General features: G+C 43.0%; 1 protein-coding gene across 1 annotated transcript; it reads right to left on the bottom strand.

Moving 5' to 3' along the window:
• Window positions 1-10,959: 10,959 nt before the first annotated feature.
• LOC139175291 (methanethiol oxidase-like) lies at window positions 10,960-23,972 on the bottom strand. The gene is made up of 12 exons (XM_070766313.1): window positions 23,885-23,972; window positions 23,680-23,739; window positions 23,262-23,374; window positions 22,100-22,285; window positions 21,414-21,534; window positions 20,998-21,180; window positions 20,476-20,654; window positions 20,143-20,221; window positions 19,680-19,801; window positions 19,347-19,439; window positions 11,428-11,546; window positions 10,960-11,170 (listed from the first exon to the last, which is right to left on the bottom strand). Exons 1-12 carry the CDS (start codon window positions 23,970-23,972, stop codon window positions 11,038-11,040), a joined length of 1,476 nt encoding a protein of 491 aa, XP_070622414.1. The 3' UTR covers window positions 10,960-11,037.
• Window positions 23,973-27,088: the final 3,116 nt, after the last annotated feature.

The raw sequence follows: 27,088 nt of genomic DNA, 5'->3' as shown, positions 1-27,088 counted from the left end.
ATCCTCTAAGCCTGATAACCCCAAGGGGAAAATTCCATCAGACAAAGGAAAGGCAAAGACATCCCAAATGACTTCCTTGAAGGAAGCAGAAAAAAAGATTAGAGCCTTAGAAAAACAATTAGAGGCACAGAAGCAGGTTTTGCCTTCAGCCTCAATTACAGCATCCTTTCTTTCACCAGCCTCCCCCATGAACAGTGAAGGGGTAGCAGGCTCAGCTAATGAGAAAGATTGGTCCCCAGAGAGACCTGTTAGATCAACACCTGTGACAAGAACAGAACCACAGGACATGCAAAATCAGGCACAAGCATGGCCCAATTACTCTTATAATATCCAGATGGGACAGTTACCACAATATGGACATTCACCTGCAGCTACATTTACACCTGCAGCTGCTGGTTTACGTGGGGCACAAGATACATGGCAGAATTTGCCTCCAGCAATTCAAGATTTAATAACTGGTGCATATTCGCAGGGCATAATGGAGGGAACACAGCAATATTCCACACCACAATATGCCCCACAACAATATATTCCACCACAATATGGGTCTCAAGTAGCCTCTAACAAAAAGTCTAGAGACCTGCGGTCAGCTCCATCTTCTCATTCAAGGCCAGAGTCTTTCGAAGAGGACAGACCTTATAGAGAGGAGGACAGTGATGCAGATAACGATCTATCAGGGGATGAGCATCCACCTGAACCACCAGTTTTTGCAGGTCTTTTCAAGAATTCATTATTTAGAGTCCTTCTTAACAAAACCAAGTTAACCATTGAACAGGCTGGAGAAGGGAAGCAGGCTGAGACTGCTACAACCACGGCACCCGCTGGTGTTCTGTTCTCAGTACCAAAGAAACAAACAGATCACATTCCTTCATCCCAGCTGTTCTTAGAAAATATTAAAAGACCCTGGGAATATCCAACAGCGGCACCAGGTCCATCAGTGATGGAACGCAAACTATACACTTTTGAAGATGACATGGAAAAATTGCTAGATTTCCCAACTATTGATAAACCAGTGGCTAGTCTGGTATCCAATGCCTTAGTCCCTTCAGAGGTGTCAGATGGACTTAAGGCAGAAGACAAGAGAGCTGAGAATGTGGTAAGGAAAACACATCAAATGGCTGCATGGGCCCTAAGAGCGGCTTCTGCTGCCTCTTTTTTCAATAGGGCTGTGATATTATGGATACAGGAGATGCAATCCAGAGTGGACCAGGATGACAGTCGACTGCGCCAGGATCTCAACAAGCTCCTAGCAGCCTCTGAGTTTTCTGCAGACGCCACTGCGAATGCAGCAAAGTTTGCTTCTAGAGCCATGGCTTCGTCAATATCCTCATGTAGATTAATATGGCTTCGTAGTTGGCAAGCAGATATAAAATCGAAGTGGTCTCTGGCGGCCTCACCTTTCCATGGAGGGAAAATGTTTGGGGAAGTGTTGGAAGATGTCCTTGTAGAGGACAAAGATAAAAAGAAGGTGATGCCTAAGTCTAACAAAAGACCAGAAAGACGATTTACCCCATATAACAGACGACAGCCCTTTCGGTCTGATGCTGCCTCAACAACGGTCCAGGGTTCGAGGCCATATTTCCAGGGCCCCTTCAATCAAGGCAACTACAGAACGGACAGGTCATATTTCGGAGACCGTAACAGACCTTACCAGCAGGGACGAAAACTATTCAAAGGTACTACCAATAAAGGTTTCAAACGTACAAAGTGACTCAGCGGATCTTTACCCACTTGGGGGCAAGCTGAGGAACTTCGCAGGTCTCTGGGAAGCTACATCTTCAGATGCCTGGGCAATAGCAACCGTATCACAGGGTCTAAAGATCGAGTTTACTCACCTTCCCCCGAATTGTTTTCTGATGTGTCCTCCAATAGTCGATCCTCACAAGAAGGACTTATTGTACCAAGAAGTCACGCACCTTTTACAAATAGAAGCAATCGAACAAGTTCCTTACGCACATCGAGGAAAAGGTTTTTATTCAGTTGTGTTCATAGTCCCCAAGACATCAGGGGGATGTCGTCTGATACTAAACTTACGTCAGTTGAATCTGTATGTACTGTACAGAAAATTCAAGATGCACTCGCTTCGCTCGATACTATCTGCAGTGCGCCACAAAGATGTCCTTACGTCAATAGATCTCAAAGAAGCGTATCTCCACGTGCCAGTTCATCCTTGGCACAGGCAATTTCTACGCTTCTGTATAGACGGCTCACACTTCCAATTCAAAGCAATGCCGTTTGGCCTATCTTCGGCACCAAGAACTTTTACGAAGTTGCTAGACATTCTTTCAGCAAGCCTCAGACAACAATCAATACGCCTGATGGCGTATCTCGACGACATATTAGTGTTATCAAAATCAAAGACACGAGCTCGTCAAGATGTTTTCAACACTTTAACTGCCTTACAAGCCCATGGTTTCACGGTCAATTGGGAAAAGAGTCATCTCAACCCAACAACACGTTTAGCACATTTAGGAACGATTATCGACACGGACTCAGGTATGGTCTTTCTCTCACAAGAAAGACAGACCAACATTCTCAATCTAATTCGGGATTTACAACACCAAAAGAAACCATCACTGGCATTCCTGTCCAAACTTTTGGGAACGCTAGTGTCTTGTATAGACATTGTCCCTTGGGCCCGGCACCATCTTCGGCCCCTTCAATGGCTCCTGCTTCCATTCCAAAGAAGGAAAGTCAGCCATTCACATCGGAAGGTGACACTCCACAGGACGATCAGGAGATCTCTACAATGGTGGGCGTCACCAACAATACAATGCGGTTCTTCCTTCCTACACACTGCTCCACTGACTATAACAACCGACGCCAGTCTGACAGGGTGGGGAGCCCATTTAGCATCACACACGACCCAGGGTCTATGGGACCGTCAGGATCTTCAAGAGGTAAACATCAACTTCTTAGAACTAAAAGCAGTTTCGCTAGCGCTGCAGAGTTTTATCCATTTAGTACAGGGTCAACATATTTTGATAAAAACAGACAATGTGGCCACAAGGGCTCATATCAATCATCAGGGGGGAACAAGATCCCTGAGGTTGATGCGAGAGGCGGAGTCTCTGTTTTGCTGGGCGGAATCCAACCTAGCCTCACTCAAGGCAGAACATATCTCCGGTCAGGAGAATGTCTGGGCGGACTGGTTGAGCCGCAGATCAGTGGATCCGGCGGAATGGAGCCTCGATGCCAGCCTATTTCAGGAAATATACAAAAGGTTCGGTACTCCGATTATAGACCTTTTTGCCACAGCCCAGAACACACAACTTCTCCCATGTCTCTGGAAGGAGAGTCCAGCATGGGATTTAGCTCAAATCTTATTGGTAGGGACTGAGTTTTAAATTAATATAATTAACATATTAAGTAGGTACCGCCCCCTTGCTGCCCCAGTACCTCAGTTTTAAAAAAACTCAGTCTAGGATAGGGACACTGAGTTTCTTGCTCCTGAGGGAGTAATTTAAAATAAAGTGTATGGTAGTAAATTTAATAATGTTTACCGTTTTAATGTTGTTGCTTATGTCTTTAACAGGTTTCTAACAGTATTAAGGGGTTTCTGCCCTCCGCGGGCAGCGCCCCCATCGTTCTCCTTATGGGGCCTCTTCTCCCCGAGAGTACTGCCCTGAAGAGGAATGTTGAGCCAGAGATCCCTGTCCTCCGTGGTCATATCTGGCTTTTCACCCCAAGTGGGAGGGGTCCGCCCCCTACCCACTTAAGGGGGCAGCGGAAGGACTTCGCGGTTGTGATTTGCAATGAGGAAAGCCGCGCTTCTCAGCTGATGCCGGGAGAGACGTCCCGAGCGCCTCACAGCTGACGGCTAAAAAAATTGTTCAAAGAACAAGCCGCTGGAGCCGCGGGAAGAGTGAGCAGCCGCAGGAAATGTCAGCGGCGAGCGGGGGGGGGCCAGAATCGGCGATTTCGGCCGTGTACGAAGCCATGGAAGCCGCGCCCCCCCTTTCCCCCCCAGAGTGGCAATAACTCGCGCCCGCCATTTTGGGCCTCATTGGCGCGCGGCAAAGACCTTACAGCCTGATTTTTGGCGCGCTTTGGCACCGCGCCAGGAGCCAGGCCAGTAAGGAATCCGATAACGTGCCTGCAATGGAGATATTCTTAGAAAATATTAAACGCACCTGGCAGCACCCAGCAGCGGCACAGGGTCCCTCCATGGTGGAGCGTTACTTCTATGCGTTCGACGACGAGATGGAGAACCTGCTGCAATTTCCGCCAGTGGATAAGCCAGTGGCCACACTGGTATCCAATGCTGTCGTCCCTTCGGAGACTGCGGACAGTCTGAAGCCAGATGAAAGGCGGGCTGAGACACTCCTGAAAAAGGCCCATCAAATGGCAGCATGGGCCCTACGGGCGGCATCTACTGCATCCATTTTCAATAGGGCTTCCATCATGTGGCTTCAGGAGGTGCAGTCTAGGATGGGGCCTGAGGATTCTCGCCTCAAGCAGGACTTAAACAAGCTTCTAGCGGCGGCCGAATTTTCCGCGGATGCCACCTTGCACGTGGCGAAGTTTTCCGCACGGGGCATAGCTTCCACTATTTCTTCTCGGCGCCTCCTTTGGCTTCGACATTGGCAGGCGGACGCCAAGTCGAAATGGCACCTGTCATCTGCCCCTTTCCAGGGCACAAAACTGTTCGGGGAGGTGTTGGAATCCGTCCTTGTGGAGGACAAGGACAAGAGGAAGATCCTCCCCAGATCCTCTAGACGGCAGGATCGCAGTAACAACCCGTATCGACGTCGGCAGCCCTTTCGATGGGACCCAGCCTCCGGAACCACCCAGGCCTCCAGACCCTATTCACAGGGTCAATATGGGCAGTCCTATTCGTACCGGGGTGATAGGACCTACTTCCAAGGCCGGGGCAGGGGATACCAGCAGGCGAGACGCCCCTTTCGGGGTTCCAATCAACGAGGCTTCCGTGGAGCCAAGTGACTCCATAGGGCAGGTCCCTTTGGGGGTAAAACTCCAAAGGTTTTGTACCGCCTGGAGGACCACATCCTCCGACGCCTGGATCTTGGACACGGTAAGCCGGGGCCTACGCCTGGAGTTCCTTTGTATTCCGCCTACCCATTTTGTGTCATGTCCAGTACCCAAGGATGTTACCAATCGGACATTACTAAAGCAAGAGATTGCGCATCTCCTAGAGATCCAAGCCATCGAGAGGGTGCCAGCCCAGATGGAGGGCATGGGGTTCTACTCCAGGGTCTTCATAGTACCCAAGTCATCGGGAGGTTGCAGGCTCATTTTGAATCTGAAACAACTAAACAGGTACGTGTTATACCGCAGATTCAAGATGGCCTCCCTCCGCACGATCCTGGCATCAATCCGGCCCAGAGATCTCATGTCATCCATCGACCTGAAGGAGGCGTATTTACACATCCCCATTCACCCGGAGCACCGCAAATACCTCCGATTTTATGTCCAAGGGATTCACTATCAGTACCGGGCGATGCCTTTTGGCCTCTCTTCCGCACCGCGCACCTTTACCAAGATCCTGGATTCACTAATCGCCTCCTTACGGTCCCGATCAATAAGACTTTTAGCTTACTTAGACGACATCCTCGTATTGTCCAGGGATCTGGCGAGCACGCAGCAGGATCTGCGGGACACGGTAGCGCTGTTGCAGGAACATGGCTTTACGATAAACGGCGAAAAAAGTCATTTTTCACCCACCACCACTATAACCCATCTTGGCTCGGTTATCGACACCACCTCCATGAGAGTTTACCTATCTCCGGAGAGACAGCGCAACGTTCAGGACTTAGTCACCAAATTACAACATCAGAGGATGGTGCCTCTGGCCTTCCTATCCAAGGTCCTAGGGACTCTAGTGTCGTGCGTGGACATCGTTCCCTGGGCACAGTATCATTTTCGCACGCTGCAAAGGACTTTACTTCCCTACCAAAAACGACGTGTGAGTCACACACGCAGATTATTTACGGTGCAACGAGGCCTGCGAGACTCCCTAAAATGGTGGAAGTCCCGGGCGATACATCAAGGGTCCTCCTTTGGCCACCTACAACACATCATTGTGACTACGGATGCCAGCCTCCTGGGTTGGGGAGCCCATGTGGACCATCATGTGACCCAAGGGTTGTGGCTGCCTCAGGACTTGATTCCTGTGAATATCAATTTCCTGGAGCTAAAGGCAGTACGCCTTGCCTTGTTAACATTCACAACGTTCCTCCAGGGAAAGCATGTGTTGGTTCGCACGGACAATGTTGCAACCAGGGCGCATCTCAACCACCAGGGAGGGACCAGATCCCTCAGGTTGATGGAGGAAACGCAACTCCTTTTCGACTGGACGGAGGTCCATCTTGCGTCTCTCCACGCAGAGCACATTGCGGGGGAAGCCAATACTCAGGCGGATTGGCTCAGTCGACAAGCAGTGGATCCCGCGGAGTGGAGTCTGACCCCACACCTGTTCCAGCAAGTGACCAAACGGTTTGGCAACCCGCGGGTAGACTTATTCGCGACTCCCCACAATGCCCAGCTCCCGAGGTTTTATTCCAGATTTCCCACACCGGGAGCCGAGGGGACCAATGCCCTGTACCTTCCGTGGCCCAAGGAATTGCTATACGCCTTTCCACCAATACCACTTATTCCAAGGGTCATCGAGAAGATCCTAGTGGAACGGGCGGAGGTCATCCTGATAGCACCGCACTGGCCGCGCCGGGCTTGGTTCGCAGACCTGATGGGGCTCTCAATTGTCCAGCCCTGGAGGATCCCAGACGACCAAATCATCCTCACTCAGGGAGCGATATTCCACCCGGAGCCGCAGTGGTTCCACCTGACCGCTTGGCGCTTGAGGGGGACAGATTAAGAACCTGGAACATTCCTGAGAATGTCATCGCTACGATCCAGTCGGCCAGGAGGCCTTCAACGACTAGGATATACCAGGCTACGTGGGCCGCATTCACCGCCTTTTGCAAGGTCCGACATCAACGGCCGCAGGATGCTAGTTTAGTCTTGGTGTTGGAGTTTTTACAATCCGGTCTGGAGAAGGGATTGGCTCCCAACACATTAAGAAGACAGGTAGCGGCTTTGGCAACGATCATTCGATCTGAGGATGGTGGGTCATTGTCCCACCATTCGTTGATTAAAGACTTTCTAAAAGGGGCTACCAATAGGCATCCTCTACCGATACGACGTTTCCCTACTTGGGATCTTACTGTGGTATTGCAAGCGCTCACAGCTCCTCCGTTTGAACCGCTGAGAACTGTGCCTTTGAGGATGTTATCTCTTAAAACAGCATTCTTAGTGGCCATTACATCGGCAAGCCGGGTGTCGGAGCTGTCGGCCTTGTCAGTAAGACCTGACCTTTGTACATTTCAACCTAATAGGGTGATCCTCCGTTTGGACCCAACGTTCATACCTAAAGTCAACACCCACTTTCACCGGACGCAGGAACTTGTCTTGCTGGATTTCTGCATGCATGGATCACATCCATTGGAACTTAAGTGGCATAAGGTGGACGTGCGCAGAGCTCTTAAACTCTATATCAGGCGCACGGCTCCTTTTCGCAAGACTGAGGCCTTGTTTGTCTCCTTTGGCCAACATCGACTGGGTCTCAAGGTGTCATCCCAGACCATTAGTCAATGGTTGAAGCTTTGTATAGCAGAAGCGTACAAAGCATGTTCCCAGACATTGCCTAGTGGAATCACGGCTCATTCGACTCGTAGTGCCGCTACTTCAGCGGCATGGGCCACACAGGCATCAATAGAGGACATCTGTAGGGCGGCCACGTGGGCCACCCCTACCACCTTTATACGGCATTATAAACTGGACACGTTTGCTTCAGCCGAGGCGGCCTTCGGGAGGAGAGTATTGCAACGAGTGTGTGACACTACAGGGTCATGATTCAATGATATCCCTCCCTTGAACACTGGAACTTGGGTATATCCCATGCTGGACTCTCCTTCCAGAGACATGGGAGAAGAACCGTTGTACTCACCTGAACGGTCTTCTCCAGGTCCTGGAAGGAGAGTCCAAACCCTCCCATTGAACCATGGACAGTTGTTGCATTCAGTTAATGGTTGTTGTTTCTTGTTAAGTAAATTCTGTTTCTTAACTGAATTCGTTTTTTTAAAACAGGTACTGGGGCAGCAAGGGGGCGGTACCTACTTAATATGTTAATTATATTAATTTAAAACTCAGTCCCTACCAATAAGATTTGAGCTAAATCCCATGCTGGACTCTCCTTCCAGGACCTGGAGAAGACCGTTCAGGTGAGTACAACGGTTCTTCCCCGTTTTTTCTCCCGGTTTCCGTCTCCGGGAACGGAGGGAGTGGACGCTCTGCATCAGTCGTGGCCAACAGCTCTTCTTTATGCATTCCCACCAATCAGGATCATTCAGAGAGTGATTCAGAAAATTCTAGAAGAACAGGCCGAGATTATACTAATAGCTCCGTATTGGCCTCGACGAGCCTGGTTTGCGGGCTTGAAGGAATTGTCCATCTCCCCATATTGGAGGATCCCAGATCAACGGATCTCTCTCAGTCAAGGGAACATCCTTCACCCGGAACCTCAGTGGTGGTAACTGACCATGTGGCACTTGAAAGGGAGCGACTAAGACGTCAACAATTGCCGTCATTGCCACCATACAAGCAGCACGTCGACCTTCTACTAGACGTATTTATCAAGCCACATAGGTGACCTTTTGTAAGTTTTGCACAACACAGGAGGTGGATCCTCAATCTGCTGCACTTGACATAGTTTTAAGATTTCTTCAGTCAGGTCTGGATAAAGGGCTCGCACCCAACACTTTGAGAAGACATGTGGCGGCTCTATCTACCATCTTAGTTCAGGACTTCGATCGCCCCCTATCAAGGCATCCTTGGATTAGAGACTTCTTAAAAGGGGCCTCAAACATCTGCCCAGCGAAAATTCATAGATTCCCATCTTGGGACTTGACTCTAGTATTAAAGTCATTAACAGGCCCTCCGTTCGAACCTCTTAGAACAATTGACTTACGCTTTTTGTCAATAAAAACGGCTTTTCTAGTAGCTATAACATCAGCTAGGCATGTGTCAGAAATTTCAGCCTTATCAGTGCGTCCGGATCTCTGTCAGTTCCACCAGGACAGAGTAACACTACGTTTAGACCCATCTTTTCTACCTAAAATAAACTCATGGTTCCATAGGACACAAGACATAGTCGTCCCGGACTTTTGCACGCACGGCATGCATCCGTCAGAACTGAGGTGGCACAAATTAGATGTGAGAAGGGCCCTAAAAATTTATATTCGTAGAACTCAACCATTCAGAAAGTCGGAGTCGTTGTTCGTATCGTTTTCTCCTCAAAGCATGGGTTCCAGAGTGTCGTCCCAATCCATCAGCAGATGGATACGTGACTGTATTACAGAAGCTTATAGGGTCAGAGGCCAACAGATCCCGCAAGGGATAACCGGACACTCGACACGTAGCTCTGCAACATCAGCAGCATGGGCTACACAAGCTTCCCTTGAAGACATATGCAAAGCGGCTACGTGGGCTTCTCCGTCCACTTTTATAAAACATTACCGCATTGATTCTTTTGCCTCTTCAGAAGCGGCCTTTGGGAGGCGGGTATTACAGAGGGTGTGCTCTTCTACAGCACCCGTGGTCCAGCCTGATCCCTCCCGATAGATGGAACTTGGGTATATCCCACATTGGACTCTCCTTGCCAGTGCATTGGAGAAGAACCGTTGTACTCACCTGGACGGTCTTCTCAATGTATGGCAAGGAGAGTCCAAACCACCCAGGCCTGGGAAGGACCACTTGTGTTTCCTGTTGGGTTGGAAAGTTTTTTTCAAGTTATCTGGTGTTTACTTTGATAATTCAATAAAAATAGGTTGTATGATACTGCTCCTTCGTTTTATCATTGACTGCGGGGCCTGCCTAATATTTAAATTTAACTCAGTCCCTACCAATAAGACTAGAGAATAACCACATTGGACTCTCCTTGCTGTACATTGAGAAGACCGTTCAGGTGAGTATAACGGTTCTTTCCCTTGTCCAGAAAATGCATGAATTAAAAGAACCAGCGTCATCTCTGATTGGTTGGCTGTGCTTATCTAGTATTGCTTGAAGATAGTTGGGTGAAAATTCTTCTGAGGTGACTAGCATTAATAATAGCTTAAATTATGGATGGAATGCCAGTATGGTGTAAAGGTTAAAGGTGCTGGATTAGATGCTGGGGACCATAAATTTTAGTTATCTTTTAGGCATGAACCCCAAGCTGGATGACTTTGAGCCACTCCTCTCTAAACACTTGGAAGAAAGCGTTGGTCATTAAGGGGCTTTTAAAATGTATTGTGAGGAAAAAAATATACAGTTGCCGCTCTCCTCTCCAAATAAAATTTACCCTCAAGTGTTTGTATTATCGAGAAAGTTTTTTATTGCAATGACAATTTCCCTGTTCACATTCTCCTCATAGATGGAAATCTGTCCAGCGGGATTAAACTACTGTAAAATCTCGCCTCTCCCCCTTATTCCAGAAAGTAAAGACTCATGAAACATTTCAAAAGGATCCTTTTATTGAACAGGGGTGATAGCAGGATGAAATAAAAGCAGACTCTGATGATCTCAGGTAATGAAAGTAGAATAAAATTAATTGGAACTGTTTCCAACAGTCAGATGTGGATTGAGCCATTCCGCAGGCATGAAGATGTCATTGTGCCACCACTCTGAGAATGGGATAAGGGAGGTTTCTCAGGGTCATCTTCTGCCAGCTTTCAAATGATGCAATCCACATGACCCTCCCTCCCCCTCCGCAAAAGGCCAGAACATCACAGGACGATGCGATGCCACGGACAAAATTATAAATCAGTGGCACGCAGGATACAGGGTACCTGAGGAAGAAAGCAATAATGTCAATAATGCAGACAAGGGTTCCCCCTTCCCTTGAAGAATGGCAGTTCCACGGATGTGACAACCATAAACCAACACCTGCTTTCTGCTTCAGTTCCTTGCCCACTAAATTCTAGCGTAGCGATGGGGTAGACTCAGAGGAATGTGTCAGACCCAAATGTCCACAGTACAGTCTCACGGGTAAGTCATTTCATTCGCACGAGCGGGACCCCACGGCTCCTTTCCAAAATCCACCAAGAAGTCCGGATTCACACAGAGACCCCCGTTCTCCGTGTCTACGTCAATCTGGAGCATGACTGAGCCTTCCCTGCAAAAGAAGATGGATTCAAGGTTAGGAAGGAGGGTCCTTTGCTTGCCTATCATAATGCTGGGGAATAAACGATTAGGGAAATCTAGAGATGGGAAAACTTTGTGCAATTCAAGTATTAAGAGAGAGACAATAACAACGTAGTAGAAAGTTGGAACAAGATTCATTTGGCATGAATTAGAAGAAAGAGGAGGAGAGGAGCCCACCTCCCTGTAAATTTGGTCTGAATGTTCTTCGCCTGTTGAGAGATTTCATACCTGAACAGTTGTGGATAAAATTGCTCATCCCACGGTGTATAGAGACCACTGGTAACATAAAGCCTTTTTCCATCCAGGCTGAGCTTGAGCATTTGGGGTCCCCCGTATACTCTCCTTCCCTAAGGTGAAAAAAAGCAAGGAGTGGTCAAGAAAAATATTGGGTCCAAGGAGGCTTATATATACAGCAGATCTGCTGCAGTATGTTAATTTGGGCTTTCAAGAGGTCCCATAGAAAAGAAGCCATGTTCTGTGTTGAGAATGATTCTTTGTCAGATTCCCTGCAAGTGTCTCAAACCAGGATCTTTTTTCGGTGCAAAGCATGACCTTGGGGAAGCAGGAGAAACGATGCTGACTAGGAAAGAGTCAGACGAAAGGACGGCGCCGCTGGTGGCTTAACAGTCATAGAAAGAAACTTAGGAAGGACATACACAATGGATCAAGCTATTAAAAGTGGCAGCAGGAATGTCAGACCTGCAACATTCTCTTTTTTTTTTTTTAAATATTTTTATTTTATTTTATATGACTTACAAACATTTAGACATCAAACAATACAACATTAAACATTTACACTTAATATATTTACAAGATTTATTTTTTAACAATTCTATTTACTATACCTTTTTCTTGATTTCCACCCAGTTGTAAATTTTTTCCCATACTTTGTAATAGTCCTTATTTTGTTGGTTTTGAATTTCGTATGTTAATTTGCTGAATTTGGCGCAGTCTAATATTTTTTTAATTACCGTTTCTTTGTTTGGAATCTTATCTTGTTTCCAGACTTGTGCATATGCTAATCTTGCAGCAGTAAGTAAGTGATTTATTAAGTAGTAATTTTCTTTGCTATGTTTGCCTCTAATTATGCCTAATAAATACATTTCCGGTTTTATTTCAATTTTATAGCCCAATATTTCTTCCATCCATGCCCTAATTTGAATCCAAAATTTTTTTGCTTCGTTACATTGCCACCATATGTGGTAGTATGTTCCCACTTCTTTTTTACACTTCCAACATTTGTTACTAATGTTTACATTCATTTTGGCTAGGCGTGCTGGCGCATAATGCCATCGGAAGAACATTTTATAAAGATTTTCTTTATATGGTGTTGACAAAGTCATCTTATAATTAACTGACCATAGTTTTTCCCAGTCTTCTAGCTGAATTGCATATCCAAAGTTGGTCATCCAAGATATCATGTTAGGTTTAACAATTTCTTCAATGTTTTCATAGTTTAATAGATAAATATACATTTTGGTTATAAATTTTTTGTCAGATCCTGTCAATATTTTGTCTATTTCATTTTGTTTATTACATATTCCAAATTGTACCAAGTCCCTTTTATATCTGCTTTGAATTTGGTAATATGGAAGCCAATCTATTACTATACCTTCCTCTTTAAGTCTTTCTCTAGTTTTAAGACTTCCTTTAGTGTTTAATAGGGCTTCGTAGGTTATTTTTTGTTCTTGGCTTATTATGTTTGGATGAATTTGAGCTTCTAGAGTGGATAGCCATCTGGGAATTTCATTATAGTATTTTTTCCTGACTTTCCGCCAGTGTGTCAATAGTGTATTCCGAATTTGGTGTAGTTTAAAGTGAGAATGTTTTGAGTGTTCTTTTTCCCACAAATGTGCGTGCCATCCTTCATTTATATCGTGGCCTTCTATTGTTAGAATTCTAGGATTTTCAAGGTTGACCCATTCTTTAATCCATAGTAATTTAGTGGCTTGGTAGTATATTTCTAAGTTGGGTAAACCGAATCCTCCTCTTGTTCTTAAATCTTGTAGGGCTTTCATGTTTATTCTAGGTTTTTTATTGCACCAGATAAATTTAGAAATTATTTTATTTATTTTATCAAAGAACGATTTGTTTAGTTGTATTGGTGCTGTTTGGAAGAGATAGAGCCACCTTGGAAGTATATTAGACTTTATTGTATTGATCCTTCCCATTAAGGATAGATTTAACTTTGACCATTTTTCTAAATCTTCTTTTGTTTTTGTTAATAATTTTATATAATTTAGTTCTTTCAGTGAAGAATACCTTGTTGTAAACCAAATCCCTAGATATTTAATTTTCTTTTCTATTTGAAAACCTGTTTCTTTTATTAATAATTTGTTTAAATCTTGATTACAATTCTTGGTTAATATTTTAGTTTTATTCCTATTTATTTTTAAGCCGGCCACTTTCCCATAGTTCTCTAATTCTTTTACTAAATATATCATTGAGCTAACTGGATTCTCTAAGAAGAAGACCAGATCATCAGCGAAGGCCTGTGTTTTATAAATTTGTTGTTTAATTTGGGTGCCCTGTATTGATGATTCCCCTCTAATTCGGTTTAATAGTATTTCTATAGACATTATATATATTAAGGGAGATAGTGGACAGCCTTGTCTCACTCCTTTTTTAATATCGAATGTATTGGTTAAATCTCCATTTATAATTATCCTTGCCTTTTGTTTGGAGTATATTTTATTTATTGTATTTTCAAAGTTCTCTCCTAAATCCATAGTATTTATTAATTTTTTGAAAAAGTTCCAATTGAGGTTATCGAAGGCTTTCTCAGCATCTAGAAATAGCATTGCAAACTCCTTATCATTATGGCTTTCATAATATTCTAGCATATTTAATGTAATTCTTATATTATTTCTAATTTGTCTGTTAGGTAAGAAACCATTCTGATCAGAGTGTATTATTTTGTTTAATATTTTTTTAAATCTATCTGCTATTATTGCCATATAAATTTTGTAGTCTACATTTAACAGAGATATTGGTCTATAATTCTTAATATACTTTGGATCTGTGTCTTCTTTATGTATCAGCGTTATGTTAGCTTCTTGCCATGATACCGGGCATTCTCCGTTCGTTAACATTTTATTATAAATTTCTAATAATAATTCTCCCGTTACATGGAATGTTGCTTTATAGAATTCAATTGGGAAGCCATCTGGGCCTGGTGTTTTATTATTATTCTGTTTCATAATTGTTCTTTCCAATTCTTCTTTTGTTATTTCTTTGTTTAATATTTCTTTATCTTCTTTACTTATTAAATTGATTTTACATGTCTCTAAATATTTTAATATATCTTCTTCCTTAATATTTTCTTCACTATACAATTCTTTATAGTATTCTAATGCAATTTCTTTCTTTTTTTTTAACTGGTAATGTGTTATTTCTTTTTTATCTGTTAATTGTTGGATTAATTTCTTCTCTCTTTCTTTCCTCAATTTATACGATAGCCATCTGCCAGGTTTATTTGCGTGCTCAAATTGATTTTGTTTTACTTCTCTTAGTTTCTTAGTTACTTCTTCTATCTCTATTAATTCTAGTTTGTGTTTTATCAGCATAATTTGTTGCCTTATATTTGGGTTTCCTGGGTCTTTTTGGGATTCTTTTTCTAATTTTCCTAATTTAAATATCCACTCTTTTTGATTTTGTCTTTTTTCCTTGTTTTTTCTTGATTTATAGGCTATTGTTAAGCCTCTTTGATAGGCTTTTGCTGTATCCCATAAATTCTGGAGGGAGGTATCTGGATTGTTATTTTCTTTTAAAAATAATTTCATTTCTCTTTCAATCCAATCTATATATTCTTGTTCTTTTAATAATTGTAGATCTAATCTCCAACTCCTATTTTTTTTCTCCTCCTCATTCCATATAATTTTTATTGGGTTATGATCAGCCCAATCGTTTTTATCAATTTGAATTCGTTTTATTAAGTTTCCTATCTTATTATTAACCCACGCCATATCAATCCTAGACCAACTTTGGTGCGCATTGGAGTAGAATGTATATTCTTTTTTATTTTGGTTCCTTGTTCTCCAACAATCCCTCAGGTTTAATTCTTCACACATCTGATCAAACGTTTTTGGCAGTACTTTTCTTTTTTTATATCGATTTTTATTAGCACTTTTGTAATCCTTAATGGGATCGATAATACCGTTAAAGTCACCTATCATGCAAATGTCTTCTACTTCTAATTCAATCAGTTTCTGGTGCAAGTTATAGAAGAATTTTTTTAAATTTTTATTTGGTGCATAAATTACTACTAATGATACAAATACATTAACAATTTTAACTGTCATGATTAAAGTTCTTCCCTTTTTATCTGCATATATTTTCCTTGGATCTAATTCTTTTTTAACGTAAACTGCAATCCCTCTTTTTTTGTTATGTGATAAGGACGTAAATACTTTCCCAATTTTCTCATTTTCTAATTGCTTTTCATTTTTTTGTGGAATGTGTACTTCCTGTAGACAAACAATGTCTAAATTTTGTTTTTGTAATTTATTGAATATACTATTTCTTTTCATAAATGAGTTTAAGCCATTTACATTAATTGAGATTAATTTAATTTCTGTTCCCATCCCCCTTTAATTCCTTATTTGTCTTCTGTTTGTCCTGTTTTCTTTCTGTGCTCTTGTCAATATTCTTTCTTCCTCCTGTACTATATCTTTAGAAGTTCCTTCTTTCCCGCTATCTGAATCTACCTGGGGTTCTTCTATCTCTTTTTGACTTCCTGTTTCCACCCTCTCTTCCGCTATTAATTCATCATAAAATTCCTGTGCCATTAGTTCGTTATTTACTTTTATTTTTTTCCCCTTCCATGTGATAAGCATCCCCTCCGGAATTAACCATCTGAAGGTAATTTTACTTTGATTTAACAAATCTGCCAACGGTCGGTATCCCCTTCGATTGTCCCTTAATTTTTTTGGGATTTGCTTAAGAACTCTGATTTCCTTCCCATTATGAATTATTGCTTCGTCTTTTGTAATTTTCAATATTTCATTTCTAATCTCCTTTTTTACACATCTCACGTGTACTTCCCTAGGAAGCTTATGTTTTCGGGCGTAGTTAGTGTTCACCCTGTAAATCTCATCTATTCCATTAGCTGTTTCTTGTTTATCTTTTTGTAATATATTAGCTATCATTTCTGTCATTGTCTCTACTAAATTCTCATCTTTCTCTTCTTCTACATTTTGGAATCTGACATAAAATTCTGCTCTATCGACCTCAAAATTAATTATTGATTCTTCTAACTCTCTATTTAATTGCATCAATTTATCATCCATTGTTACTACTTTTTTGTCATTTTGTTCTACTTTCTTTTCAATTTGTTCTATTCTCCTTTCATTTTTTTCCAAAATTTGATGGATTATTTCAATTTTATTATCCATTTTTTGCATATCTTCCCTCATTGCCTCATGGTTCCTATCTAATTTTTCCTCCAGTTTGAGCATTGTTTCTTGAATTGCCATTAATGCCTCCTGCGTTGTTTGTGGGGTGTTGCTAATATTACCAGTACTGCTGGCCTTTTCTGTTGCTAACATGCTAACTACAGTGGAACCCCGACATAAGAGCTGCTCTACTTAAGAGCAACTCGAGATAAGAGCTGGGAGGGGAGAGATATTTTTGTTCTACTTACAAGCCCAAATTCGAGATACAAGCGCCAAGGAGCTGTCTCCTGAAGCCAAACGCTAACTTCCGCGTTCGGCTTCAGGAGACAGCTGCGAAGCGGCGCGCGTGTTTTAAAAGGTTGCAGCCGGCCTGGGGGGCTCGGGGGGGTGCTTGCAGCTTTCTTTCTTGCTCTTTTTCTTTCTCTCTTTTACCTTCCCTTCCTCTATTTCTTCTTTTCTTTCTCCTTCCCACCTTCTTCCCTCCCTCCCTCCCTTCACTCATTCCTCTCTTACTCTCCCCTTTCATAAGTTTCCTTGCTTCCTTCCTCTGTTCCTGTCCCTTCCCTCTTTCCTTCCTTCCTTCCCACCCTCCGTCCATTCATTCACCCATTCCTCTCTTGATCGCTTAAAGCCGGTCCCTGGTGCAAAAAGGGTTGGGGACCTCTGTCCTACAGGATTGGGTGGCAGAGAAGTTGAACATATGTAAATTTAAAAGTTTAAGAAAGTTTACAAGTTAAGTGAAAGAAACTTCATTATTCATTTATATGTACATGTACATTTCTTCATTAAAAACATGTCTTTCTGCATAATTTAGACTAACTTTGTGAGTTTTTTGAGGGCTGGAACCAATTAAAATTATTTACATTAATTCCTATGGGGAAAAGTCGTTCGAGATAAGAGCTGCTCGACTTAAGAGCCCAGGTCCGGAACGAATTAAACTCGTATCTCGAGGTACCACTGTATTGATTTTTGGGTTGAGGGGGAGCCAGATGGTTTTTTTGTATATTTCTGGAAAGTTGCCATTTTAATCTTTTTAATTGATTATTAACTTGAATGTCTAATATTTTCTTGGAATCAGATGAGTCTAATATATAGTTAGACTTAAGGTATATAATGCGCAGTTAGACTTTTAATATTGAGCTACTTGTTGATGAGCTGTTATTGATATTGTTCTTTTCTTATATTCCCCCCCTTTTTCCCCCCTCTTCCTTTACTCCAATAGATCAGTATAATTCATACAATGTAATTCAATATATTCAATAGTAATATTAATATTATTAAGCTAATATATATATTCTAAGTATAGATATTGTAGATATGTTATAGCTGAGATAGAAATAGAAATACAGATTAATTACTTATTTCGTTGTATCGTTAATACCATTCACTTCATAGGAATTCAATTCATCCAGAAAATAATAATAATCAGCCTTTCTATTTGTTGTGGGGTTTTACCTAATTCTTCGTCCTTAGATTTTTAAGTTCACATTCAGGTTCAGTATATCAGAGTTCAATCAGGGTTCAATCAAGGTTCAATCAGAGTTCAATCAAAGTTCGGTCAAATTTCTTTTTCTTCCGCTATAAATAGCAAGTCATCAGTTAATCCGTTAATCAGGGAGAAAGTTAATTAGTAAATCAGTTAGTCAGTTTTTTCGATTTAGGGAAGGTAAAGAGGAGAGAAAAGAGATATAAATAGGTGCTTAATTAAGCTGACTTCCTCCTCCCACAATGTTCCTCTTCTCTGCACCTTCTTTTGACTCTTCCCGCTTATCTCGTCCGCTTCTGCAGGCTCCTTCGTCACTTCCAAGCACACTCCACCGCTGCTGTTTATTTATTCCTTTGGTCGTGGATCTCAGATCTTTACCGTTTGTTCTTTAAACTTCTTTAAACTTTGGAGCACTTCCTCCCTTTTCCGATCTCTCAGCAACCTCCGTATCTCCGTGTCTCCGTCACTACCGCTGTTTCCGCTGATTCCGTAGTCCCTGCAGTCTCCGTCGTTTGGCTCTTTTTTTTTCTCAAAAATTAGTATTCTCCACCGTTTCTTTCAGTCACAAAACTTCTTTCAGTCACAAAACTCACAAACAGTTGTTAAGTTATTTAAGTTGTTTTTCAGGTTTCTCCTCCACGGGGTGCTTGTTAGTCCACTCCTGTTGTTTTAGGTTTTAACTCCAAACGTCTTCCGGGTCTTCCAGGTTTCTCAGTAGAATTTTTTTTTTTTTGTCTTTTCTCTCACACCGCTGAGTAGCCGCTAACCAACTTTGGTGGGTCCCACGCTACTGCTCTCTCTTAACTTAATCTTCCATTAATTTGACTATATATATTTTTTGTCATCATACTTGGGTTCTTCTTCTTTGTAAATAGGATTATAGTTACACTCTCTTGCTTCCTCTGTTACGCTGGGCTGTCACAGCACTAACGTCACCATGTTGTTTGGTGACTCTCTTGCTTCGAGGTTTGCGAGGTTCTCACTCCTGCACACGGGGTGCTTGCTTCACACCTCCATGCTAGGAGGAACCCTCGCTACTTCAGCCACCTCTCCAACGTGGTTGCGTTGAAATTCTGCCAAATTTCAACCCCCCGAACTGCAAAATCAGGCTTGGGAGAGCAGAGCTCTGCTCTCGCACGCCTGCTCGCCGTAGACCCGCCCCCGGAAGTCCTCTGACCTGCAACATTCTCTTAATGTAGCATTACATTAAAGTAGAATAGGTTCATCTAGTTGCGTAACCTGCCTGTATTTCCAGGGAGGGCTGATGCCCAGAAAACAGAGGCATCTGGTTGGCAGTCAAGCTCTTCATCCTTAATCACAGTCACCACCCCACCTTTGGAGATGCTGCCTCCTACGAACACCTGCAGGACCCAAAGGAAGTGTCAGTTCAGGCTGAAGGTCAGTTTTCCCTTCCCCAAAGAGCAATCTTCTTCAGCCCGGACTGTGGTACTTGGAAGTTCACCCCATCTGAACACCTTTAGAGATGCTTTGCCAGTAACTAAGGGCTGGATTAGATCTCTGCTTAACACGTCATCCTGGTTCCACTGGTGGAAAGAAGGGACTTCAAGCCTTCCAGGGCCATTAAGTGGGAAAGAGCTCACCTGGCCCAATAGCCGAGGGCAGTGGGGATCAGTAATGTCGTACTGTCGAACGTCGCCATGTAACCAGTTGCTCATATACAGGAAACGGTCATCCAGTGAAATAATGAAAGCCGTGTTGTATGCTGGAGAATAGAAAGTGCTCAGAAATAAGATCAGGAAGAAAGTTGGATGGCTTAATTCTCTGGCATGCAACATTTGCAATAATTTTCATCTCCCCAAAAGCTGCAAGTGACTTTCAGTTATGATGGGACTCAGCTTGTTCACAGCCCGTTCTCTGTTAAAAATCCTTAATTTGAAGATGGAGGTTATAAATAGTAATATTTTATATTATTGTTTTATGTTGTAAGCCCTCCAGAATATCATGAAAAATGGGCAGCATATACATTCATTCATACATATGAAGAATGTAGAGGGTTGAGATATAAATAAAAAAGAAAAGCCCTCCTGTACTATATTTACGTACCTGGCATTTCAGGTAAATACCACCCGGTGACCTTCTTGCCTGGAATCTTTATTACTTTCTCCGTGATCCATGTCCCATCCTGCAAAACATGCAGGGTTGGTTGGGACATGCAGCGCTTTTAAAGTGAGGGGGTAAGTCTGGTTTTGCTTAATAACTACATAATTCACCTAATGAACATAGTGATGTGGAAAACTATGGGTAATATTCACTCTTTTTAATACAGCATTTTACCCGTTCCTTTTTTTCTGAACTGAAGCCTCAGATGCCAATTCTTTCTGATGGACAAGGTGACAGGGGGGCTGGGGCAAAAGAGAAAGAAAGTCTACTTCTTACAACCTTCTTGTAAATATGATGCATGGAGCCATTTAAGACACAGCTCACAAAGCCTTGTGACGAATCTGGGTTGTGCAGGAAGCGGACTGTTGCAGGGACTGAATCCTCCCCCATGTCAATGGACTTAACGAGGCAGTGGGTGGACCAGTCCCACACGTTTAGGCGACGGCCAAAGATGCCTACAGAGGAAAGGAGAAGAATCATCTCAAGAACCTCTGGTGAGTAGGAATGCCTCCTGCCAAAGGGTCTTCGGGAGGTTGTGGAGGTTTCACTAAACAGTTCCTGAGAACGGGGGTGGGCTTTTTCATTTTGGAGACCCTCAAGCAGCAGCTGAGGTCCCACCTCTTGGGGAATGGCTAGCTCTAGATAGACGAAAGGGTTGGATTAAATAGCCACCAACCCCCACTCCCACAGTGCCATCCTTGCACAAGGAATCTTGTATCCCACTTTAGGTAAGAGTCCAAACCCCCTGGACTTAAGGACCGTTGGACCTTATGCTTGGGTAATATTCCAGCTTCTCACCTTTCCCCCAAAATTCAGGGTTGAATCCGTCTTCAAGAAACTTGGGGATCGCCAGTTCAGTGCTGAATAGGACGTTATACCTTGGTTTGTATGAGAAGTCCAATCCTAGTGGAGCCTCTTCCCCAGGGCGGTTCCAGGTACCCTTCACTTCCCATGTTTCCGTATCCACCAGAATAAATGCGCCTGTAGTTTGGGGTTCAAATGAATTGAAACAGATGTAGGTGATTGCCAGGAAGAGTAGGCTGAAAGTAGTTGGCCCCATTTAGAATTGTCCAGGAGGTGGCACTAGTTTGGAAGAGAATCCAAATTTCAGGTTTTGGAGTTTGTGGAGAAAGTTTCTCTCCCAACATCCTTCGAGCCACATCACAGAACCTCAATCTGAACCCCCTTTTGGAAAACATCTGCCCAAGTGGTACCTTTTCCATTGCCAAATAGGTCTCCTATGGAGCTGATCATTACTTCTCCATTGCCCAGATAGTGTGGGGCAAGTAGTGAAGCTCCTTTGGTTTTACAGAAGACCTCTCTGGGCTCAATCACCTGTCAAGGTTGAGGGGAGGAAGAAAAAATAAAAACTCTTGCACTGTAGTTTTCTTTTCTTTTTCTTTGTAACTCTTCAAATAGCTTTGATCTAAAACCTTCACAGCCGACCTGCAGACACTGAAACATGGGGGTTGTTGATAGGAATGTGACAGGGTGAAATAAAAGATTTAAAAATTAGTGTGACATCTGTTGTATAATTAGGTCGTTCGTGAGGATTTCTTTACTGAAATAAATTGCTGATGTGGGAATGGTAAACTGGTTACTATCCTATGCTGTAGATATTCATCTTGTAAAAGTGGGGTCCCTTTTCTTAACTTTATTTCCTTTTCATTTAAAATCAACAAGATTTTTGGATTTTATTCCTTTCGTTCTATACACAACGGTTTTCTAGAGAGAGTTGAGAACCACAAAAACCGGGTGTATGCATTTTTTTTTTAATCCAATGTCTGGATATATATTTTGGCTCGGGTCACTTATAAAAAGGTCAAGTGGTTATAATCAGAGGTTTAAAGTCCCTTGCACATCCTCCCTGTCTTGCACCCTAAGAAGATGGACGAGCTACCTTGAACAGGCAGGGAGCTTGGGGGTCAGTCTCAGTGTCCACAACATAAATCCGCGAAGAGCTGTAACATGGAAGGACCAGCCTGTTGCGTTTCTTGGTGGTGTCTCCGAAGGTGTTGCAGCAAGTGTTCCAGCCCATGAAGTGAAGCTCATCGTTAATGTACGGCATTTGTAGCCGGTGAATAACCTGGTTGTGAAAGGCAGAGGTTAAATCTGCATTGTTTACATCATCAGTTCAGGATAGATTCCTCCAGCTGTTCCTAAGAGTTTGTGATTTGCATATCTGGATGAAGAACACGGTTTCCAGAATAGAACTTTGTTAGTAGAAAGATCTACTTCTGCTTTGTATTTTTCTGGAAACAGTGAGAATCTATCTGTTGAAGTCCACATTGGTGACAGGAAGGGCATCTGGCAGGTAAACACTCAGCTCCTTTCAATTGCCCAGATTCTACCTCGCAAGGGTTTATTATTATCATTAAAAGAAGATAATGGAAGGAATACTTCTATTTGGTGGAAGATCATGTTGGCTGTGGATTGTTACTGACAGAATACAGGTTCCTCTCCCAACGGGCAAGCGGGACAGCGATAAGACGGACGTGCCTAAAACTCACAGCCTTTTTCTTCCCAGTCTCATGCGCCCTCTGCGCAAAAGCGCAGAAGCCATTCCAACCCTGGAACTGAAGTCCCCACATTTGTGAATGAAAGCACATTCATCTAAGCATCACCCGCTACCTTTATGGACTGTGAGTAGGCCCATTGCATTATAGATAGGAGACTGCAGTACCAGCTAAGATCCTTTAAGCTCCCTTCAGCTCTCACATGACGGTTCCTTCCTCAGCTGCACCTAGTTAAGGTGTCTTTGCATAATTGGCCAACCTGGGTGAGGATACCCATTAGATACGGAGGAACATAATGACTAGAAACACACTGGAAGCTCCTGAGCTTTGTTGGGCTTAGAAAAAGATTCCCGTCATTTGATTGTAGTAAATTGCTCCCAGGTTTCCAAGTGTTTTGCAAACTGAGAATGTGTCTGAACATGTTGGTATAAATTCTCCATGATTTATGACCCCAATGGGAATGCAAGATATTAAAGAGAGGTCTAAGGAAAGGGAAACCAAGGAAGCATTTGCAACATCGCCCCAAATACCAGAGTATCCTCGTACTTGGCAATAAGTGGGAGATTCGGGATCCACATCCACCGTGGCGAGATAATCAGGCATTTGGGTTCCCGTTCTGCTTAAAATGCAAAGCACGTACATCAACGTCTCTTGAGGTCCTAGGGAAAAGGTCCAAATTTTAGGCTCCTGGGCCTGAACCTTAAATCAATTCTGTCTGAGCAATATCTGATGTTCACCCATGCTCTTAGGGTGTTGGATTAAGCCATGGTGTGAACTGAGTCATTGGTCAAGGGATTCCGATACCAGATCAGTGGTCTCATGCCAAATGGCACAATTGATTTGCTCCACACACAATGAGGTGGATTAATATGAGATGTGAGCCCACCCCTCATTTTTGTGGCTGGACTGAATGTCCTCTTCCCAGCCCTGCTCTCTAGAATGGGAGGATATGACCCTTTCTTACCTTTCATGGCATCCAAGGACGTTGGACAGCAATGTTCTGGATAGCAACATTCTTCCCCATCTTTAAAAAAGAAGAAGAGGTATATTTAGCTTCTGAGCATCAGCAGATAGAAGAGAGACACGGGTGTTTTAAGGAAAGTTGCTGATAGGCAGCATTGGCGAAAAAGTCAGATCCTCCACACCCAAGAAACGGATTTACTTCCTACCTTCGCTCGTCTTCTTCGGAGGCTGCTTCTCGGCATCCCTTGTTCGTTGTTTGAACATTTCCCTCTCTTGCTCTGCCTGTGCTTGCATAACTGAAGTTCTGCTTTCTTACAGCTGGCTTATATACCCCATGGGAGCTGACTGAGTTTCACTCATGTCCTTTGGGGCTGTGAAAAAAAATAGAAGACTTAATATCTTTGTTTCATCTTTTTCTGCTCACACTTTTGATTTTATCTTCAGAACAGGTTATCTGAATTCCCATCACATTTGCTAGTTTTATAGGTTTGCTGACTCAGAACTGAATAACAAGACTTACAGGGGGGAAAGCACTTCGGTGCACATTGAGAATCACCTGTTGGAAACGGAATGCTGTAAAAATCAGAAACTACATAATTTGGGAGTGGTTTCATGATTTGAGGGCTTTGAGGGCCTTCTCTGCTCTTTTGCAATCTCGAATTGAAATTAGAATTGCAACCATTGCCGCTTCTCCAAATTCCAATAAATTTGTGTGCCTCACAAGGTGCTTCGAGGAAGCACCCTCAGCTGTGACCTCCCACCCATCATGTTTATTGGGTTCTGATAGAAAATGGAGTTCTGCCCACCAACATTCATGGGACCTCAGGGTAACACCTTCCCAAATAATGGATCCATGGAATCAGTGGATTCCAATAATTTTTCGTTTTGAGAATTTGTTGGGTTCATTCCTTGGCAGTGTTTTGGGAAATCAGTTTTAATTCGCATAATCTTTCTCGTGACAGTGTTTTTCATAGATGTCATCCTATCTCACTACATTATAATTATATTAGATCACTTAGTCAACAGCAAGTGAATACAAAGATAGGAAAGGCCCTACTACATCAAATGTTGCTCTCTTGCTCAGTCAAATATCTCACGGAAGATGAAGAAGCCCAGAAAAAGTACAACCTGATAGAGCCATGAGTTTAAGACAATTAAGCAATTTCGTATCTTTCATCACAACATTAAGACAAGTTGGGCAACTTCTCCCCTGCTTCTTTTTGACAGACGTCTTCACAATTCTCTGAGATTTTCTGTCTCTACCTGGGAAGAATCAAACCCCATGTTCAGATTGAATCTCCTCGTCTGTGGAAGGGAAAAAAACACAAGTGAGACATGTTGGACTCAGAAGATCTTTCCCGAATGACAGTTGGTGAAGTGGTGGCTGCCACAGGCCTGAGACCTCCTCAAGGAGACAAGGCGATGATCAATGTTCGGCTGGGAGAATTTACCTGAGGAAAAAGGAGGAGGGGGAGGCAAAAGAAAAGGAGAAGATGATGGAGGAGGAGGAGGAGGAGGAGAAGGAAGAAGAAGAGAAGATAATGTAGGAGGAAGAAAATGAAAAGATGATTGAGGAAGCGGAGGACAAAGCAAAAGATGATTGAAGAAGGAGGCAACACTTTCACTCCAAAACAGAGAACTCCCTGCTTCAGGGTGCGCCAACCAGGAAGACACCCCCCCCCCCAGCATGATCTCCCTTACCAGCAAATCTGCGTGGTGCTTGGCGGAGGAAAATGCCATGTGTGCGGGGCGAGACACTCTGGCGTCTATCCAGAGGGAGGTGGAGCCAGGAGAGAACAACTCGGTTTAGTCTGGGAAGGGAGGGGTCCAGAGCGCACTTGGGGTTGTTGAGGTAAGCGGTCTCTCTGTATTAACTGCATAGTAGGTAGACAGCCACGCCTCACAATGTGGTGGTGTTACTAATTATTTTACACAACGTGGTGTCTTATCAGTCTCATCTGGTAACTCTGAAGTGTGTTACATTTCTTGTGTCTTCTATACACCCTTCACAAGGCTGAGAGGAGTGGTGAGACCTCACCACAAAGCAGCATCTGAGGTACTTCAGCTTCTGGGCTGGATACTGTTGGATTTGGCGAAAAGTCCTCGCTTGGGACTTTGCTGTGAGAAACTGGTTCCTTGCCTTGTTGGCTGAGCTTCTGTTGGAACAATACCTTTCATGTTATTTTATTTTATTTATTTTGTCCAATAAAACAATAATACACATTGATGTAGAGAATGAAGATCGTTGGTCCCAGTACGCTACCTTGGAGGACACCACTTTTAACAGGGACAGGGATAGATATGGTGCTTCCTATTTTAACCACTTGTTGCTTTTTTGACAGAAATGCTGTAATCCAGCTTTGGAGCGCTCCTGAGATGCCATAGGATTTGAGTTTTAGGAGTAGTTTGTCATGGACCACTGAATCAAAGGCTTTGGAGAAGTCAATATAAATCGTATCTATTGATTTTCCTTGGTCAAGATGAGTAGTCCACATGTTTTTGCAGTGGGGAGCTGCAGGTTGCAGGATAGTTTTTTTTGGAATCCAAATTGTTTGTTAGAGAACAGTTTATTAGTTTCTTGGTGGAGAGTAATTGATTGGTTTATAATTGATTCCATGACTTTGCATGGGACACAGCATAGTGATATTGGTCTGTAGTTATCGACTAAAGGAGGGTTTCCTTTTTGGACGATGAGAATGACCATTGCTTTCAACCATAGTTTAGGAAGTGTGCTGGTACTATAGGATTTTTTGAAAATTATGCTTAGTGGTTCAACTACAGTAGACGAGAATGCCAGTGTAGTGTAATTGTTAAAGGTGGTGAATTAGATGCTGGAGACCATAAATTTTAATCCTCTTTTTGGCACGGAAGCCAAGCTGGGTGACTTTGAGCCACTCCTCTCTAAACACTTGGGAGAAGGTGTTGGTCATTAAGGGGCTTTTAAAATGTAATGAGAAAAATTCATATACTTGGTCAATTTTTGCCAGCCTCATCTTCAAATAAAAGTTAACCTCGAGAAAACTTTATTGCAATGACAATTTCTCTGTTCCCATCCTCCTCAAAGATGGAAATCTGTCCAGCAGGATTAAACTACTGTAAGATCCAGCTCTCCCCCTTATTCAAGAAAGTAAAGACTCTTGAAACATTTCAATAGGAACCTTTTATTGAACAGGGTTGATAGTAGGATGAAATAAAAGCAGACTAAGAATCTCAGGCAACGTAAGTAGAATAAATGGAATTAGAACCGCTCCCAACAGTCAGATGTGGATTGAACCAATCCAGAGGTGTGAAAATGTTATTGTATCTGCCGCTCTGAGAATGGGATTAGGGACGTTTCTCCGGGTCATCTTCTGGCAGCTTTCAAATGATGCAACCCACATGACACTCCCTCCCCTTATATTCCCCAAAAG

The sequence above is a fragment of the Erythrolamprus reginae genome, chromosome 13, assembly GCF_031021105.1.
Source record: "Erythrolamprus reginae isolate rEryReg1 chromosome 13, rEryReg1.hap1, whole genome shotgun sequence".
Classification (NCBI taxonomy): domain Eukaryota; kingdom Metazoa; phylum Chordata; class Lepidosauria; order Squamata; family Dipsadidae; genus Erythrolamprus; species Erythrolamprus reginae.
The sequence above is the reverse complement of the archived record's forward strand: the minus strand, read 5'-3'. Positions and strand labels throughout refer to the sequence as shown.